The sequence below is a fragment of the Fusarium falciforme genome, chromosome 8 (assembly GCF_026873545.1).
Source record: "Fusarium falciforme chromosome 8, complete sequence".
Lineage (NCBI taxonomy): Eukaryota > Fungi > Ascomycota > Sordariomycetes > Hypocreales > Nectriaceae > Fusarium > Fusarium falciforme.
The window spans coordinates 1,378,627-1,395,642 of record NC_070551.1 but is presented as its reverse complement, the minus strand read 5'-3'; the positions used below and the strand labels follow the sequence as shown (position 1 = coordinate 1,395,642).

General features: G+C 55.5%; 4 protein-coding genes across 4 annotated transcripts; 3 read left to right on the top strand and 1 right to left on the bottom strand.

Moving 5' to 3' along the window:
• Positions 1-584: 584 nt before the first annotated feature.
• On the top strand, positions 585-4,400 carry NCS54_01026700 (Hypothetical protein; the record flags this gene model as incomplete). Its single annotated transcript, XM_053155582.1, has 1 exon — positions 585-4,400. One exon carries the CDS (start codon positions 585-587, stop codon positions 4,398-4,400), a length of 3,816 nt encoding a protein of 1,271 aa, XP_053011557.1.
• A 2,862-nt stretch (positions 4,401-7,262) lies between these two features.
• NCS54_01026600 (Hypothetical protein) lies at positions 7,263-10,400 on the top strand (the record flags this gene model as incomplete). Its single annotated transcript, XM_053155581.1, has 2 exons — positions 7,263-7,947; positions 8,017-10,400. The coding sequence occupies 2 exons, from the start codon at positions 7,263-7,265 to the stop codon at positions 10,398-10,400; spliced, it is 3,069 nt and encodes a 1,022-aa protein (XP_053011556.1).
• Positions 10,401-10,847: 447 nt separating this feature from the next.
• On the top strand, positions 10,848-11,897 carry NCS54_01026500 (Histidinol-phosphatase; the record flags this gene model as incomplete). Its single annotated transcript, XM_053155580.1, has 3 exons — positions 10,848-11,009; positions 11,063-11,605; positions 11,673-11,897. 3 exons carry the CDS (start codon positions 10,848-10,850, stop codon positions 11,895-11,897), a joined length of 930 nt encoding a protein of 309 aa, XP_053011555.1.
• A 340-nt stretch (positions 11,898-12,237) lies between these two features.
• On the bottom strand, positions 12,238-15,779 carry NCS54_01026400 (Histone deacetylase; the record flags this gene model as incomplete). Its single annotated transcript, XM_053155579.1, has 2 exons — positions 12,238-13,329; positions 13,377-15,779. The coding sequence occupies 2 exons, from the start codon at positions 15,777-15,779 to the stop codon at positions 12,238-12,240; spliced, it is 3,495 nt and encodes a 1,164-aa protein (XP_053011554.1).
• Positions 15,780-17,016: the final 1,237 nt, after the last annotated feature.

Below are 17,016 nucleotides of genomic sequence, written 5' to 3'. Positions count from 1 at the left end.
ACCTCAGGAGGTTCTCGCAAATAGCAAATGTCGGCGTAACGATTCATCTTTGGAATACTTCCCGCGAAACCGACAATCCTTCAGACCTCGAACCGACAAGAGGAAACCCTAACGGACACCCTCAATCGAACGACTTGCGCCTGTTTTGAATCCAACTTGACGAAATTTCGTCAGACACTCATTTATTGCACTCGAAAACGCATATACACACGCTCTACGCAAACTATATGTGAGTTCTTCTCGTCTTTGGATCGCCATTATCGATACAGTGGAATTGAGGGGTGGGATGGTCGATTTTGTGGTTGGTGGAGGGTGTGATGTTTGAATTGCCGGGGACGCGTCAATGATGTTTGAGGCATGATTCGGATGATAGATGGTTGCTAACCATGGCAACTAGATCACACTCGTTGACAATCTCTGTCAAGTACATTCGCTGCAGCTATTCCTGACAGTGAGTACTGTCGACTTGTTTGTAGTATCTTGGTACTAACTGGAGGATTAGCATACGCCCACGTCCTCATCGACGGCCATCATTACATCTCACCACACAGTACATACAGAGTCAAACGTAGGAAAAATCGAAAATGCACACCAAATCCTTTGCCGTGGCGGCTGCCATCGCCCTGGCATCATCCACAGTTGTTGAGGCCAACAGACCGCGCATCTACTTCCCCCGACAGATCAGACGAGAGTTCGCCAACAACAACACGACAATCACAGCCTCAGAGGAGCAGCCCGCTCCCGAGAGCACGCTGACCAATGCTGGCAGCAACAAGCGAGAAAGCCTCAGCGACTTCATGTCTAGCATATTCGGTGGGGAGGACACAAATGGCGACAACAGGGTCAACGTGGGCTTGAACCGCCAGAGGCTCGGAGCCACTGGCGCTGCCCCTCCAGCTCTCATTCTGCAACCGACATCGAGTATTGTGGTGGAGGACCCGGAAACAACAGTCGAGACTGTTGAGCCTACAGTTGTCGCTTCAGGAACAGACACCGGAATTCTTCTTGCCCCCACAGGCATCGTCACAACCACCAACAAGCAGGTGGCTCAACCAACTTCGGAGGCACCAGTTGAAGAGCCTAAGAAGGAGACCGAAAAGGAGCCGACCGTTGAGCCCGTCGAAAGCAGCCCTGTTCCCGTCAGCTCCAACCCCGAACCCGCTCAGACAACCGAGCAGTCCAAGGCTGAGCCGAACAAGAACACCGAGACACAGGCTGTTCCCTCTGCTGACAAGAGTGTCGTGACCTCGGTTGCCCCCGTCGAGACCGAGACTCAGCCCGCTGTCATCGAGACTCAGACTAACAACCCCGAGAAGTCTGTTCCCAAGCCCGTGGAGACCCAGACCCAGTCTGCTCCTGCTGAACCCGCCGAGACTCAGACTCAGCCACCCGCTGTAGAGACCCAGTCTCAGGAGCCCGAGCCCGTCCAGAGCGAGATCAAGAAGCCCGAGACGCAGCCCAAGGAGTCCCAGGCCGAGCCTATCGACACGAAGACACAGGAGCCTGCTCCCGAAACTACGAAGCCGGTTGAGACTAAGCCCGAGACTTCTGCTGCACCTGAGCCTGTTCAGAGCGAGACCAAGCCCTCGACCGAGCCCAAGGTTTCCCAGGTTGAGCCCGTTGAGACCAACACCCAGGCGCCCATTGAGACTGAGACCAAGGCCCCTGAGCAGCCTTCTTCCAAGAAGGGTCTTTTGGACCCCGTTGAGAGCATTGTCTCCTCCGTTGTTCCTGACCCTGTCCAGACGGAGACCAAGGAGCCCGACACTGTTGAGACCCAGTCCCAGGAGCAACCCGCTCAGACTCAGACTCGGAACCCTGACCCCAAGGAGACTCAGAGCCAGGAACCTGTTATCGAGACCGAGACCAAGGCTCCTGAGCCCGACCAGACCGTCGCTCCTACGTCCGCTGCTGAGCCTGCCGAGAGCAACAAGCCTGCTCCTACCAGCAAGGATGGTCTCTTGGATCCTGTCGAGACTCTGATCAGCTCCGCCCTTCCTGATCCTGCTCAGACCGAGAGCCTGGAGCCTCAGCCTGAGGAGACCAACACCCAGGCCCCTCAGCCGGATGAGACCCAGTCTGTTGCTCAACCCGATCAGACTCAATCTCAGTCTGTCCCTGAGGAGACTGCTGAACCTCAGCGTGAGAACTCTAGGCCCGGCGAGACTCTCCCCAGTTTCAACCCTGACGAGACCACCGCTGAACCCACCACTGCTGCTCCTGAGAATGAGCCGACAAGCAAGGAAGGCCTCTTGGACCCCGTTGAGACTCTGATCAGCTCTGCTCTTCCCGACCCCAGCAATGTTGAGACAACCTCTCCCGAGGAGACTCAGTCTGAGCCCGTCGTCGTCCCCTCCGCCACGTCTGCTCCCGTTGACGAGCAGCCTACCTCCGCTCCTGCCGACGACGACTCTCAGAAGACCCTCTCTGAGCCCGTGACCAACCCTGAGACCACCAGCCCCGTTGACGTTACAAGCGCTGCTCCTGAGCCTACGGACCTCATCCCAACCAGTGTTCTTCCTGAGCCCACAGATCTGATTCCCACCAGTGTCGCTCCCGAGCCTACAGACCTCGTCCCCACCAGCGTTGCCCCTGAGCCTACCGATATCACTGACATCACCTCGGCTGCTCCCGAGCCTTCGGTTCCTGTCACTGAGTCTCCTGATGTTACTTCGGCCATTGACCCTACTCTGCCACCCGACACTGAACTCCCTGAGACTACTGAGGCTCCTACCAACATTCCCGACACCGAGATTCCTAATGTGACCTCGGGCATCGACACGGACCCTACCACATCCCCTCCTGACACTGAGCCTACCTCGGGTGTTGAGACGGAGCCAGCTGTCCCGACCAACACCGATGGTCCTGAGACCACCAGCCCGTCTGAGCCCACTGACGTGCCTACGGGTACCCAGACTGAGGGTCCTCCCACCGGCGAGACTTCTGCTCCTGCTGGTAACACCACTGAGCCTCCTTCTGAGCCTACCAGCGAGCCTGCTACCGAGCCCGCCACCGAGCCCGCTACTGAGTCTGTCACTGAGCCCGCCACTGAACCTACCGGCGAACCTACCGGCACTGCCAGCGACTCGGAGCCCACCGAGCCCGCCACTCAGTCCGAAGCCACTGAGCAGCCCGCTACCGAGTCCGAGGCTACCAAGGAGCCAGCCACTGAGACGGAGCCCCAGTCCGAGGCCACTGCTACTGAGGAGCCCACCGGAGAGGAGACTCAGAGTGCTCCCCAGACCGATGCTGATGAGACTTCGGCCCCTGTCGAGACTGCCACCGAGGATGTGCCCACCAACGAGCCTACCAGCGAGGCCCCTGAGGTGACTTCTGAGCCCGTTCCCACCGAGCCCATTCCCACCACCCTCGTTCCTTCGGCCGATCCTGTCACCAGCATCCGACCTACCGCCACGCTCACCAACACCGATGCTTGGCTGCCTACGACCATCGTCTTCGAGCCTACCTCCAACACGGTTCTCCCCACGGCTCCTACTGAGACAGAGACCAGCACCGGTATCCCCACCGACATCCCAAGCAAGATCTTCCCCGATGATCCCGACCGAGTTGCCCCTGAAGGATCTCGCCTCATCCAGATTGGTTTCCTGTACCCGCTCAACTACAAGTTCGTGGCCAAGAACACCGTCGCTGCCGCTCAAGTCTTCAAGTACCTCCCCAAGGGTCTTGCTTACGCTGGTGGTTTCGACGAGAACCGAACCTATGTCGACAGCATCGTTCCTCAGGATACTCAGTCGCAGTGGGGATACATCACTGCCCTGGCCAAGGTTTACTACCCCGAGAACATGATCGACGCTCTTCAGGCCGATCTCTTGACCCCCAACTCTCTTCTGTACAACAACGAAGATGAGATTGTCCGTAACCTGACCTCGGTCATCAACACGAGGATTGATATCTTGGGAGATGAGGGTGCAACCGCTACTGGTGATGATGGCAGCTCAGACAGCGATGGTGGTAACAACAATGATGGTTTCGGCAACGACGGTGACAGCAACAAGTCGGCTAAGGAGAAGGCTACGACCGCTGGTATCGCTGTTGGTGCCATTGGTCTTAGTGTCATGTACGGCGCTGCCATGTTCCTCGTTGCCCGACGATACAAGCGCAAGAAGCAGCAGGGCCACCGCCGCACCAGCTCCATCGGCAGCAGCCAGCGATCGTCTGAGATGCGATACACTGGCAACGGCAGCCCCGCCCTCATGGGAGGCGCTCTGATGAGCCGGGACTTCTCTGCCTACGGTGGCACAGCGGCAACCAACTCGATGGTTGGCCGTCCTGCCGGCCGTGACAGCCACGGCAGCGGCCGAAGCGGCATGGGCAACTCTGCCCGGACAGCGTACATCTCTGCGCCTGTCGCCGCGGAGAACTCGCTGGGATGGAACTGAGCGGTGCCGATCTCGGTTGTCAGTTAACAAAATTATCACATGTCTCTAGTGCGCATTTTTCTTTTACACTTCGATACCCTTCAGGTGGACTGTGACGACTACTCCGACCCCTACGTACGACACGGTGACGGTGGTTGGCAGCAGATGGATGGATGGATGACTTGGACACTCGCACTGAGCTGCACTGGCCCTCCGCTCACCATGAGCCTTCTACTCGAATGTTTTTCTTACCTTGTTCTTTCTTCACCATGTTGACGAAGACGACGCGACATCCGCCTTGGCCTTCGCTATAGACTTGCTGGTCGGACACTTCGACCATACTACTACTACTACCTACTACTATCATATTTCCCTCTTCACGCCTGGCGCCACTTCAAGGGGTAGAGCCCCCACGCACCTACATTTTGTTCTTCCGGCTCCATCCTGGCGACCTGGGCATCATTTTTAATGCTTTTGGTTTCCAATTTTACAAAAAACTTGTCTTTCTTGTCGTTTCTTGTGTTGTCAAAACCGGGAGGGTGGATATGCAAGAGGTGGAATGAATGGAACAGCCTTGGCTAGCGTAGACGGGCGTTTCGGGACAGGATAGGGGAGGAGAGGGCAAAGATACATGCCGACCTGTACATTAAAGAGGAACAAGTGTGGTCTCCTCGAGACGCGGCATGTATCGGGTGCTTGTGGCCTGGGATGCAGAAGAGGCATCAAATTGTGAGGACAACGGACGATGATTGTTTTATGTGGTGGTGTTGTTGTGGTCCAGCATATCCGAGATGTTAGAAAACAAAAAAAATCCAAAGCAAAAGAGACTGTGACCGATCCGATGTGTATTAACATGTCGTGTCAATGTGTCCCTTTTCAAGTCCAGACTGGTGAGCACATGTCATGTCTTGTGTCTCTGGTTTGTCTATGATGTCTTGATGTGATTGAATCCCAATATTCCTTTCAAGATTCCTTCAAGCTTCCTTCCAATACCGAAAAAACTGATTGGGTTTAATCTCTCTCCCGACATGTGGTTAATGCACTGGAGATGGCGTTATGGGCCAGGATGGGCGTCGGGACCCCCTTTTGGCGGGAAGGCCCTCTTTGTGTCTGCTTACTTGCTTGGGCATATCGAGAGGTTGCATTGACGTCTCGATAAGGCTGATTTGGCGAGTGTCAAGTTACACACATGGTGAGCGTGAAGTTACATGGTGAAGAATGGAATGGGATGGCTTTGTAAAGGGATGACTGACGGCCGGGTTGATACTCCATACTCCGGGTTGAAACTAGGTCCAAGTCTTGGCTTCTCCTCTCTGCTCGGCTATCTCTCTACGGACGGCATGTTTAAATGATTGATGAGGAGTCGTCATGCAAGTGTCCAAGCTGATTGTTGGTAACGTAACTAAGAACCAACTGTCTGTTTGCCTTTCAGTCTGGATGGATCGATCCCTGGGATGGCTCAAGCGCGCTTCCCGGATGGTGGAGCATCGTGTAATTTCCCCTTGCAGGAAACCTTGACGGTCGACCGGACTACTAGGGGTAGCATGGCGGCGGCGCCAACGGTGCGGCGTTGGGTTGCACTCGGGGGACCGGGGTTTGCGCGTTCAAGAGTCTCTTCCAATTGGTTGAGAGTCATCAGAAAAGAGTCGAGACCGTCCTGTCCAAGAGCGCAGACCTGATTGTCGAGGGGTGGCGTCTCAGCTACGGAGGTTTTTTCCTTCTTCTTTTCCCCCTCCACGATGGTAACTCCGTGCCTGGATTTCTTTTTTGCGTCCTATGGATTAACTTGCATTTGGCATGTCGCTTTTACCCCTGGGCTTGTGCGTGGCTTATCAGACTATTGAAGAAAAAGGTACTCCGTAGACTACTATGAATAGGAGCAAGCGTTGAAGGGAGAAGACACTAACATGCACAAACCAGGCTAAGACGGGAGGTCTAGATGAATAAAGAAGCTTGGCCCTGGAGCCGCGAAACAGGAACATGGAGAGACGAGGGGCAGGGGACGGGGGGCATAGCCCATCATGGGACGCGTCAGGCCAGTTTGGTGAGCCTGTTCCGTTCTTGACCCCCTCCCTCTTCCAGTCTGGCACTGGCACGGCTCTTGTAGGTAGGTAGGCACGGTCACGACGGTGGACCGGCGAGCTGATGGCGGCAAGCTCAAGCGGGAGGGCCATTCTCCTCTCATGAGTAATAGACAAGAGTGCAAGTCTGTCCTGTCTGCGAGGCTCGGGTACTCCGGCTGCAAGTCTGTGCCTCGTGGCGGCGCCAAGGGCTTGATGACTTGGATGTGATATCTCGTGCGTACCGACCGACAGACAGGAGACAGGCGGTTGCAAAAGCCTTCTCTGTGGTGTCTTACACGCGAGGGTCTCTCCCAAGCCGGCCGCGTGGTTCGTCGGTGGGTCAGGGGCACCACCAACGACCAGGATACCCAGTCTGGTGGGCGAGCTAGGAATGGAATGTGGGCTAAGATGGGAGGAACTATAGACGTGGGCTTGCGAACTATTGAGGGACGAAGAGAGAAAGATGTGGTGGAAGAGGGAGGAGGAAGAAAGAGATGCTTCTTCATACACATCAAGAGTCGGGCGTTGAAAGCATCCATTCCCTTTTTTCTTAGTCTTTTCTTTTTTGACGTTTTGACACTCTTTACTTCTTCTCCTTATTGTTTAAACCCCTAATTCAAACTTATACATTCATTCCAGTTGCCCTCATTGTTAGAGGGGGAGGGAAGAGGGCAGTCAAACAATGTGAATGCCTCTCTTTTGAAAGAAAGAAAAAAGGAACACAAAGAAACAAGGCTGCCACAATAAACTAACAAATAGAATATCACAAACACACACAAACAACCAAGTCCCCGTTTGGGGGACTCGCAACAAAACCGACATGGCAGCGCCATGGACAAACCTTGGCCTCCATCACCCCTCGGCCGGCGAGGACAAGATCGTCGCTGGCGCCTACAGCGAGACGAGGTCGTCGGCCGGCTTCAGCTACGCCCGGTATCCTTCGACCGTCACGTCCTCGGCGCCCCTCATCCAGCATCCTCCTCCTCTACTCTCGCCGCCTCTGCCCTCGCGCTCGGGGCCCTCGACGCCCATCGTCAGCCCCCGAGCAGGCTTCCAGTCGCCCAACAGTCCCGCGAGCCCTGGGTTTCCTCTCAGTCCGTTTTACCCTCCGAGTCCGGGACAGCTGCAGAGGGGTCAGTTTCCCACGTCGCCCAGCAGCGATGGCTTTGCTTCCTCGCCGAGAATGTCCGGCATGACGGACCCGAGACTCGTGAGGACTTCGAACCACATGGACGCCCTCCTCGAGACGCCGTACTATGACACCCCGCCCAACACTGCTGGAGCTCACGGGGAGACCAACTTTAGACACGCCGACGTGCCGGAGCCGACCGAGGTTCCGCTGAGGGACGGATGGAGGCCTAAATGGCTGCGACGGAGGGTGATTGCTGTATTCACCGGGACCTCTATAATGCTGGCTGTGGTCGGCGAGGTTGTTATGTGGCTGCTGTCGAGGGATGACGTCGAGAGCAACATCAGGGGTGTGTGGACGTTTGGACCTGTAGTAGGTGAGTGATCGTCAGGAACATTACCCTCTGTGTAAGTGTCGTGTAAGTGAATGCTCACAATCTGATAAGTTATCTCTATCATGGCCATGCTATGGTCCCGCGTCGAAGCTCAAGCATTACTCTACACGCCCTGGATGATACTCGATCACCGTCCCACCAGCGTTGACGAGACACGCCGCAAGCAGGCTCACCGAACCATCCTCCTCGATTACCCAAGCCTGGGAAGCTTCCAGGCCTTGACCAAGGGCTTTCGAAATCGCCATCACCTTGTCGTCGCATCTATCGCCGTCAAGCTCCTTCTCCGCGTTCAGATTGTCCTTTCCACTGCCGTCTTTCACGCCGAGATCCTCGTCGATGGCACCACTCTTCTCCGAGCCCGTATGGGAATCCTACACGCCATGGTCGGCGTCTTCCTCATTCTCTCGGGCGTGCTCCTCCCCATGCTCTACCACGCCCCCTCATCGCGGGGTATTGCGCCTCGAGATCCTACTTCTCCTGCTGGGACAGCCGCCCTTCTCGCCAGCAGCCAACAGTTCCTAGCACGATTAACTGGTACAGGTAATGCGGACATGGAAACAGTTGCAGCTCGGCTAGCGGGCTCATGGTACACAACTGAACTGCGACAACCTGGACGCAAACCAGAAAAGATGTTTCAACTGCGACAGCTCAGCGGAGGAAACGGTTCTTTCAATACTGAGAGTCCTGAAGGTTCTAATGAGACGATGGGGATATATCGGCCGTGGACTCAGCGTGCTCGGACCCAGGTCACCAGCGTCTCCGTTTCGATTGGACTTCTCGCCGGCATCTGCGTCATCTTTAGCCTTAGGGGCAGCAGGGAAGGACTCGAGTTCTCAGACAACGTCTTTATCCTGTGGACATGTCTTCCTACCCTCATCTTTGTCGCCATCGCCGTCTTCTGGACACGCATCGACATTGACCGACGACGACTGGCTCCTTTCCTCAAGCTAACCGTCGCCAAGTGCCGCTTCCAGGAGTCGCTGGGACTCACCTACATGAACGAGTTTGGCCTCCGGAGTGCTGGAAAGGCCATCAAGCACCAGGACTGGGCCGTGTTCCTAGCAAAGAGCACTGCAATGCTGGGCTGGCTGATGCCCATCTTCACCGCGGGCCTCTTCGCCATCACCCAGATCCCACAGACAGCCAAGCTTCAACTCCAGCCTCAGACCGAGTTCAAGTCGACGACAAAGTCTCTCAGCACCGCCATCGACACTGCCGTTGTCAACCAGGTCCTGCTTCAGGAGACGCCCAAGTACCCGAGATGGACCTGGGAAGACGTCGCACTGCCAGAAGTTACACTCGCGGATCATCCTGATCAGTGGCCGCTGCCGAACACGCAGCTTATCAGTAATGTGCCTGCGCTCAGGGCCGCTCTCACCTGCGAGACACTCACCTTGACGGGAAGTCAGGGATCGAAGTGGGAGTGTGTTCCTGTGGCTGGCACAAAGAAGCAGCCCATCTGCAAAGGGAACCAGGCTTACACAGCGCTTGTAGCATCATCATGCGCGCAGCTTACATCCAAGTTCTCACTCAACTACGTCTGGGGCAGCTGCGACAGCGAAGGCATGATCTCAGTGCTGTTGTGCAACCAAACAATCATGGAGGTCGACGTACACACCACGTTCCACACTGAGGATCTCCGCATCGATACCAACGCCATCCCTATCATCAACACGACCAGTCAGCGACCTTCAGATGTTGAGGCCGACATTACTAGCGTATATGGGGCCCTCGACGACGTCGGCACTGATGATAATAAGCTCGAAGGTTTGGACAGCTTCTTCCGCACGCTGGTGCTTTCAAGGGTGGAGATGTCTTTGGAACGATTGGTATTGCCAGAGAGGCAGAATGCTGTATCACAAGCTATTCGACTGCAGCATGGCATCCTTGGCGCGCAGGCTCTTAACAGCGACATGATGCGACGACCGTTGTCATCCAAGCGAGCACGGGCTGACGACTCTATACCGGCGTCTATCGACTACTACATCTCTCGTCTGACGCAGTCTAGCGTTCAGACGTACGTCCTCGCCGGCCTCCTAGCCGTGACATTCATGTTCGGCCTGCTCTCGCTCCGCACGGCACCGCGAGGCGCACCGCTGCCCAAGAGCCCCGGCAGTATCGCAGCGCAGGCCAGTCTCCTCGCTGATTCAACGTTATGGTGGCGACTACCAGATGGCGCCGAGTGGATGTCAGACGAAGACCTCGCACGATGTCTCCGGCGCAAGACGTTCCAACTCGGCTGGAACAAGAGCGGCACGGGAGGCCGGAGCTACGGCATAGGAGTCGTGCAGGATGAAGGCAAGGTAGCAAGGCCAGCTGTAGTATCTGATGTCTCGGCAGGTGGCAGCAGTGGAGGGTTAGTTGCCGGAAGATACATTAGCATGGCGCCTGGAGTGTATAGCTACGGAGACATTCCGCTGTACGAGAAGACGTGAGAGAAGAAGAAGTAAAGATTTCTGTATAACATTGGCATTGGAAAGGGCATGCATGCAAGGCGTTTTGGTGGACGGGATGGAAACAGCGAATTGTACTCGATGGATGTTTGAAAAATGCATTTCTTGACATCATATATAAATAATGTGTATATATACAATCATTGTATATAAAGTTACATGTTGTCGATGCCTTGATGGAAAAAAAGTACCTATGTTGGTGTTGAATTCCGTGGCTTCTCAAAGAGGGAGGTGATATTTATAGACTTTCCCAATTGGGAAAAGTGGAGCAGCTTGACTGGCTGACCACCAACGGGATGAGAACGTGGGGAATTACGAAACTTTCAAGGCCGGCTGCCATGACATGAGCTTAATTGCTCATCTCAACAAAAGGTTCAAGTATTTAATAGAATTATCATTGACTCACTAGCAAATTGGACAGAGTTAACCATGGCCTTCACGATGCACTCCCACTCCGGGCAGTTCTGCCCGGGACATGCCAAGGACCAGCTCGAGGACATCATCAAGCATGCTGTCGAGCTCGGCTACAAGACCATTGGGCTCACGGAGCATATGCCCCGCTATGAGCAGCGAGATCTTTATCCCGAAGAGGTGAGTTTTGACTCAACACCATGTGTTTTTGGAAATGTCTCACAATTTCTTAGCTTGATGACCCTCAAGCTGCTCTTGAGGCTCTGCCCCCTCGTCATGAGGCTTATCTCGTCGAGGCACAGCGTCTGCAGCGAGAGTACGCCTCCAAGGTTCACATCCTGATTGGTTTTGAGGCCGAGTTCATTCGCCCCGACTTTGCCGCCCACGTTCGGACATTGGCTGAACACCCCATCATTGACTATTTCATCGGCTCAGTGCATCATGTGCACGGTGTCCCAATTGACTACGATGCCACCATGTTTGCCGCTGCCCGGGACGCCAGCGAGGGTGGTACAGAGGAGAAGCTCTACGAGGACTATTACGACCTTCAGTATCACATGCTGCAGGAGCTCAAGCCCCGCGTCGTCGGCCACTTTGACCTCATCCGTCTGATGAGCGAGGACCCTGGGAGGGACATTCGCCAGTGGAAGGGTGTGTGGGAGCGCGTCATTCGGAATCTCAAACTTGCACGGGAGCAAGGAGGATGGCTCGAAGTAAACAGTGCCGCGCTGCGCAAGGGACTGGCGGAGCCTTATCCGTGCAGGATCATTGCCGAGGTAAGATGACCCGAAACACCTTCCTGCTTGGCCTTTTATGCGTGGTGATGCTGACCACATTCATCAGGAATGGATCAAGATGGGCGGCAAATTCACCTTCTCCGACGACAGCCACGGCATCGCCCAGGTCGCCACAAACTATGCCCGCACAGTCGCCTATCTTGAGAGCCTAGGCATCCAAGAGGTGTGGACCTTGCAGAGGAAGTTCCATCCTGGCATCGAGGGCCCCAACAGATCCGTCGTCGAGGACGTCAGCGTCCCTGTCGATATTTTCCGCCAGAGTTTCCCCTAGAAACTCAATAGACAGCAAGTGAATGAGGAGGAAGAGACGAGCCAGCCGTACAAGTCATGAATTAGAAAGAAAAACTAGAGCTATTTAGAAACGGGCGGCAACTACATCTGAGAAGCCAAGAGAAAGGGTATCGTGCTGGGACACCTGACATCCAAAGATGGGTTGGTCCGAGGATGAAACGTTCCAAGGAAGAAGGGGCAAATCGAGCAAAGAAAGATAGGGACAACTATAATCGAGTATTGGCTTCAAATACCGCCACACCCTCTTGATAGAGAGTCTTGAAGTAGAACAGATAGCCAGCTATCCGCGAATTACAGGAAATGGGACATTTAACAGGATTTCACCCTCGTCTCTCATGCTGAGGTGTCTCAGGGATTTCTTGAACAGATTTAGAAGCGGGTGGCTCGGACTTGGCACCTTCATCTGTCGGCTTCTGCTCCCCCGCATGCTGTTGCGGTCGTGGCGCAAACGGGATTCCCTCGGTATACTGGAAGAGGTTGCTCTTCTTTACCGGGCTTGGTGTTGCGGCAGGCGTTTGTGAAGATGGCGTTTGCACATTAGGCGGGAGCCATTTGATGGGTTCCTGTTGAGCCACAGCCACTGGTGCAGGGCCTTCGGGTTGGTACGCAATAAACACATTGTCGTCGTCGCTCGATTGAATGGAAACAGAAGGAATGGGAGAAGAACTAGGGGGCAGCGAGACCTGCTGTGGCTCATTGATCTCAAAAGGGGCATCTGGGAAAGGCGTTGTAAGGCCGCTGGACGTGATTGTGGCCGGAGGGGTAGGAATCTCAGAGTTAGGGGCTGCAATCTGAGTGGGAGAGATGTTCCCCGAGTCAGGGCCTCTGATTTCCGGCGACTGTCGGCGGTCGGCTGGGGCTTCGATGGGCCGAGCAGGCTTGGGCTGGCTGATAGCAGCAGAGGCAGACACAGATCTGGCCTTGACCTTTTCAGCTTCAAGTCGGGCTCGCTCTCTGGCTTCCTTCTGGGACTGAGTGATGAGGTTGATGCGGATCTTCTTCATCCCTGTTGTGATGCTATCGATATCATCACCCGTTGCACAAGATGGGCCAGCCCTGGCCTGAGGCTTTGTCGATGGGTGAACCCTTTGGGCTGCTGTAGGGGGCCGTGATGTCGTGGGAGGAGCAACCTTTTTGGTGCCTCGAGGCGCCCTTGGCGCGGGCTCTTTACGAGGAGCGACTGGGTTTCGTGTTTTCTTAACCTGAAGGCCTCCACCGGGAGGTGCCCTGGTGCTCGCTGGAGAGCCAGGACCAGGGGCCTCAGAGCCCTCCGGAAGGTCAGCTTCATTGCTGGACGAAGTCTGCGATGTAGCCCTGGATGCGAGAGTAGTCGGTACCTCGCTAAGGCGTCGACTGGTTCTCCGCACCGGCTCATCGCCGTTGGTCCTCGAAGGGATACCACGGGCCACAGCCTTGCGAAGAGTTAGCTTTGGCTCACTTACATATATAGAGGTAGAACACTTGCCTTGTCTGCAGTCAAAGTGGCGGTAGCCATTGTCTGTCTACGACCCTTTGGCGCCTTGTCCTTGGTGGGCTGAGGGGGAGGAGCTGGTTTGGGCCGTCTCTCACGCAAAGACATGCGTGACGTCGGGCGTGAAGCTGGGGCCGGAGGGTTAAGGTCAATTCCCATAAGCAATGACTGGCGGTCTCGTCTCGCTCGGCTTGCCTCAGCGTTCAAATCCTCAGGTTTGCAGCTGTCTGTCTGGCGACTTTCAGGGATGAGAAGCTTGCTGAGCTCGTGGGCTGCAACCGTCCAGGGGACCTCTGGCGGGGGCGGCGAGGCAGGCCGTGATAGTGAAGCACCCAAGTTGGAAAGACTGCGCCGCATCTTGATAGGATCAGCAACCCTAGCTGTTGACGCTTGTGTCGGAGAGAAGTAAGTGGGAAGCGTGTTGCTGTGTGGCTTCGCTGCAGGACCGCCAGGACCTGCAACTATAGCTTCAAGCTCGTCCAGCCGTGGACTTGCCCACCAGGCTGGATCATAGCTGTGAACAGAGTCCAGCGATGGCTTCGTATCCATCTCATCGTCTTCCTCCGCGAGCACTCCGATCTTGTGTCCCATCTCCGCACCAAGACGTCCCAGGTTCTGCGGCTCTCGTTCATATGTCTGGTCATCTGCCAAGCCACTGAGATGACTGAGAATACCGGAAAACAAAGCCTTGTCGCTATAGCCACCCTCCAAGACGCTGACGATGCGGCCATCGACCTCAAGTCCCTCTTCGGCGGCCAGTTTGATGACGTCCTGGGCTATCCGGGCGTAGAACTCCGTCGGAACATTGACCTGATGGCGCTGCATTCCTGCGCTCTCCCACTCACTCGCATCAAAGCCAGCCGAGAAGAAAATGGCGGCCTTGGGAACCTGGTTTGACTGTCGTAGCCGTTCTGCCTGGTTCTTGAGATAGTTCCTGGTCTTTTCCAGCAGGACGCTGTACTTCGTCTCGTAGAGTCGCCAAAACTCTTCCTCGGTCTTCCACGACTGCAGGTGGACATTCCAAACCGTTTGGCCGTGCGCATTATCAATGCAGATGCTGGCGTTCTTAACCTTCTCCTCATCACCCATCTCACACGGATACGAGTTGATGTCGTGTAAGCTGAAATAGCCTACAGACGACTTCTTCCACGCAGCAGCGTTCTTGGCCGCCGCGTTAGCTCGAGTGTTATGTTGCCAGGTGATGGCCTGAGATCCGTCACCGTGGTGAAGATCAAAGTCGATGATAGCGGCGTGTGTAAGCCCGTGATTAAGGGCAGCATGCATGATTCCGACGTGAACATTGTTGATCCAGCAGAATCCCGAAGGGTATGAAGCAGAGCAGTGGTGACCTGGAGGTCTCACTCCCACAAACGCACGTTGAGGTCCAGGACCGAAGACGGTATCAATGGCTTCGCAAACAGCTCCCAGGGCACCCTCCATAGCGTTAAGAGACTCCGAGCAGAGGTATAAGTCCCCTTCATGAAACTTTTCGGGTGCTTTCTCGGTTCCTCGGTTCAACTCTGGCCTCTGGAGTTCTTTGCCTCCCATTGCAAGCTTCGACTCGGCCGCCTCGCACATCATCTTCAATTCTTCCATCCATTTCGTTCCATGAACATTGACAACAGCCGGTGATAACAGTGAAAGTTTACGCTCCGTCTTGTGTATCCGAAAGGGGATCCCTGGCAGGTCTTCGACATCCCTCCTGGGATGTGGTGGAAATGCTCCCTCGCTGTGCCGCCCACCGAGGCGCACATAAGCTGTCGAGATGCCCAAGACAGCTGCCTTTATTCTTTCCGGGCGTTCGACAATCGTCCCAAGGGCGGCCCGGGAGGTTCTCGGTCGGGAGAATCGGTGACCATAGACGGCATCGTTGAGGACCACGATCGTTTGCGGTTGGCTTGCACATTCGGGTGAGTGATGCGCTTGCAATTCGGCACTCAAGACGTCGTGTGCAATTGAGCTGGCGGTCGGTCGGGGCTTCTCCTGGACAGGGGGAGTAGCTAAGGGAGACTTGGGGGATGGTGACATGATATGCGTGGTACTAGCACGTCGAGTAGGAGTCGGGACAGCTCCCATTCCGTTTGAAGACCGCAGCGAGTTCATCGAGGCCTTTCGAAGAAGCGTGGGCGTTCCCGAGCCGGGATCGCGCCCTTGCGAAGGGCTACGAGATGGGAGTCGAGCATTGGGCCTTGGGGACTGCGAAGTACGGCGTCCTGATGCACGAAAGGGAGTGCTGGGTTCGGAGAGGTGCGGTGAGCCATGAGCGCGGCCGGGCGAGGTGGAGATGGACAGCTGTTTCAACGACTGCGCCAAGTCATCATTGTCATGTCGAAGGCTCCTAGTAGACGACTGACGGCGGAGCGGCAGCGATGGGCGGGACGGAGTTGCCATGAGGCTTCGGAGCTGCCAGATTCATGGGACGAGATGGGCATAGGATGATGGGATGAGACAAGGGGCGGGTCGCAACGTTTGAGAAGCAAAGACGCAAACCAGCCTAGTGTCCAGTGAGCCCTTGTCGGCTTTTGGAATGGCTCCTTGCCTGGTGATGGAGAGTCGGTGACGTCTTTGCCCCTGGGAAAACACACAGGTCGCGTCTCAGGTAACGCGTCGCTGGATGTGTCACGTGATTCATCTATATTTGCGGCGATTTCCTATTTGGGTGCCCCTGTGCATCGATGCTACGTTCCTCCTATTGATGATCCCAGAGATAATGCTTTTCTTTCCCAGTTCAAGCGAGCACGGTGTTGGTGACTTTGGATCAAGTGAGGTCATACCAAGATAAATAGAACAAAGGGTACAGCGTCCTCGTGGCTGGGCAGACGTTCGGGCTTTCATCCATGCAGCACAGCACTAACAAACACGTTGATCCCCAGCCAAAGCAACGAACCAACGACGATGGTGTGCAGCGGGAGGTGCCGTAGGATGAGTTCTGTTGGTCGTAAATTAAATCAACATCTGGGTCAAACTTTGTTTTCACAGCGATCCGTCACCACGAGGTTTCCGCTTTTTAAAGGAAGTGCGACAGAGCAAAACGTCAGAATGAAAAACGTGCCTTGAGCTTCAGTCCCATCTCTGTCGCTGTGAGCGAGTCCAGACTTGCGGCTTGCAGTCTCTGGCTACCAGGGTTGCCTGGTCAGCTCGTCGCAATGCACGTCTTGGTACGTACATAGTAGCCAGAGCATCCCAGGAGAAACGCCTGCATGGGACGAAAAGGTGATTGTTTCTCGCTCCCACCGAAATATAAAACTCGCAGATGCCATCATGGCTCGAGCCTCAGGGATGAGCTCGTTGTCTGTACCGGAGGTGATGGTCCTTCCCCTTGCTGTCGAACAAGTACACAGTTAAAGGCCACCCCCTGTTGACAAAACAACTTACGATCCACTCGGGCCTGGTTATGCTTGTGCTAGCTCGCCTGGTCACCCTTACATCTTGCACAGGGTTCAGGCGTTTGAGCTCTGCGGAGACAGCTGTTGCGCGCGGATTGCTGCCGCGCTGGCATCCCCTCCCCTCCCGCCTCCCGGAGCCGTTTATTCGACCGTCGCTGGGGCCAAGTGAGACCTGCGAGGGGCAGGGCGAGGCCCGATAACTCCGGCAGCAGCTTGGCGGTGGCGGTTGAGCCGTCCATCGG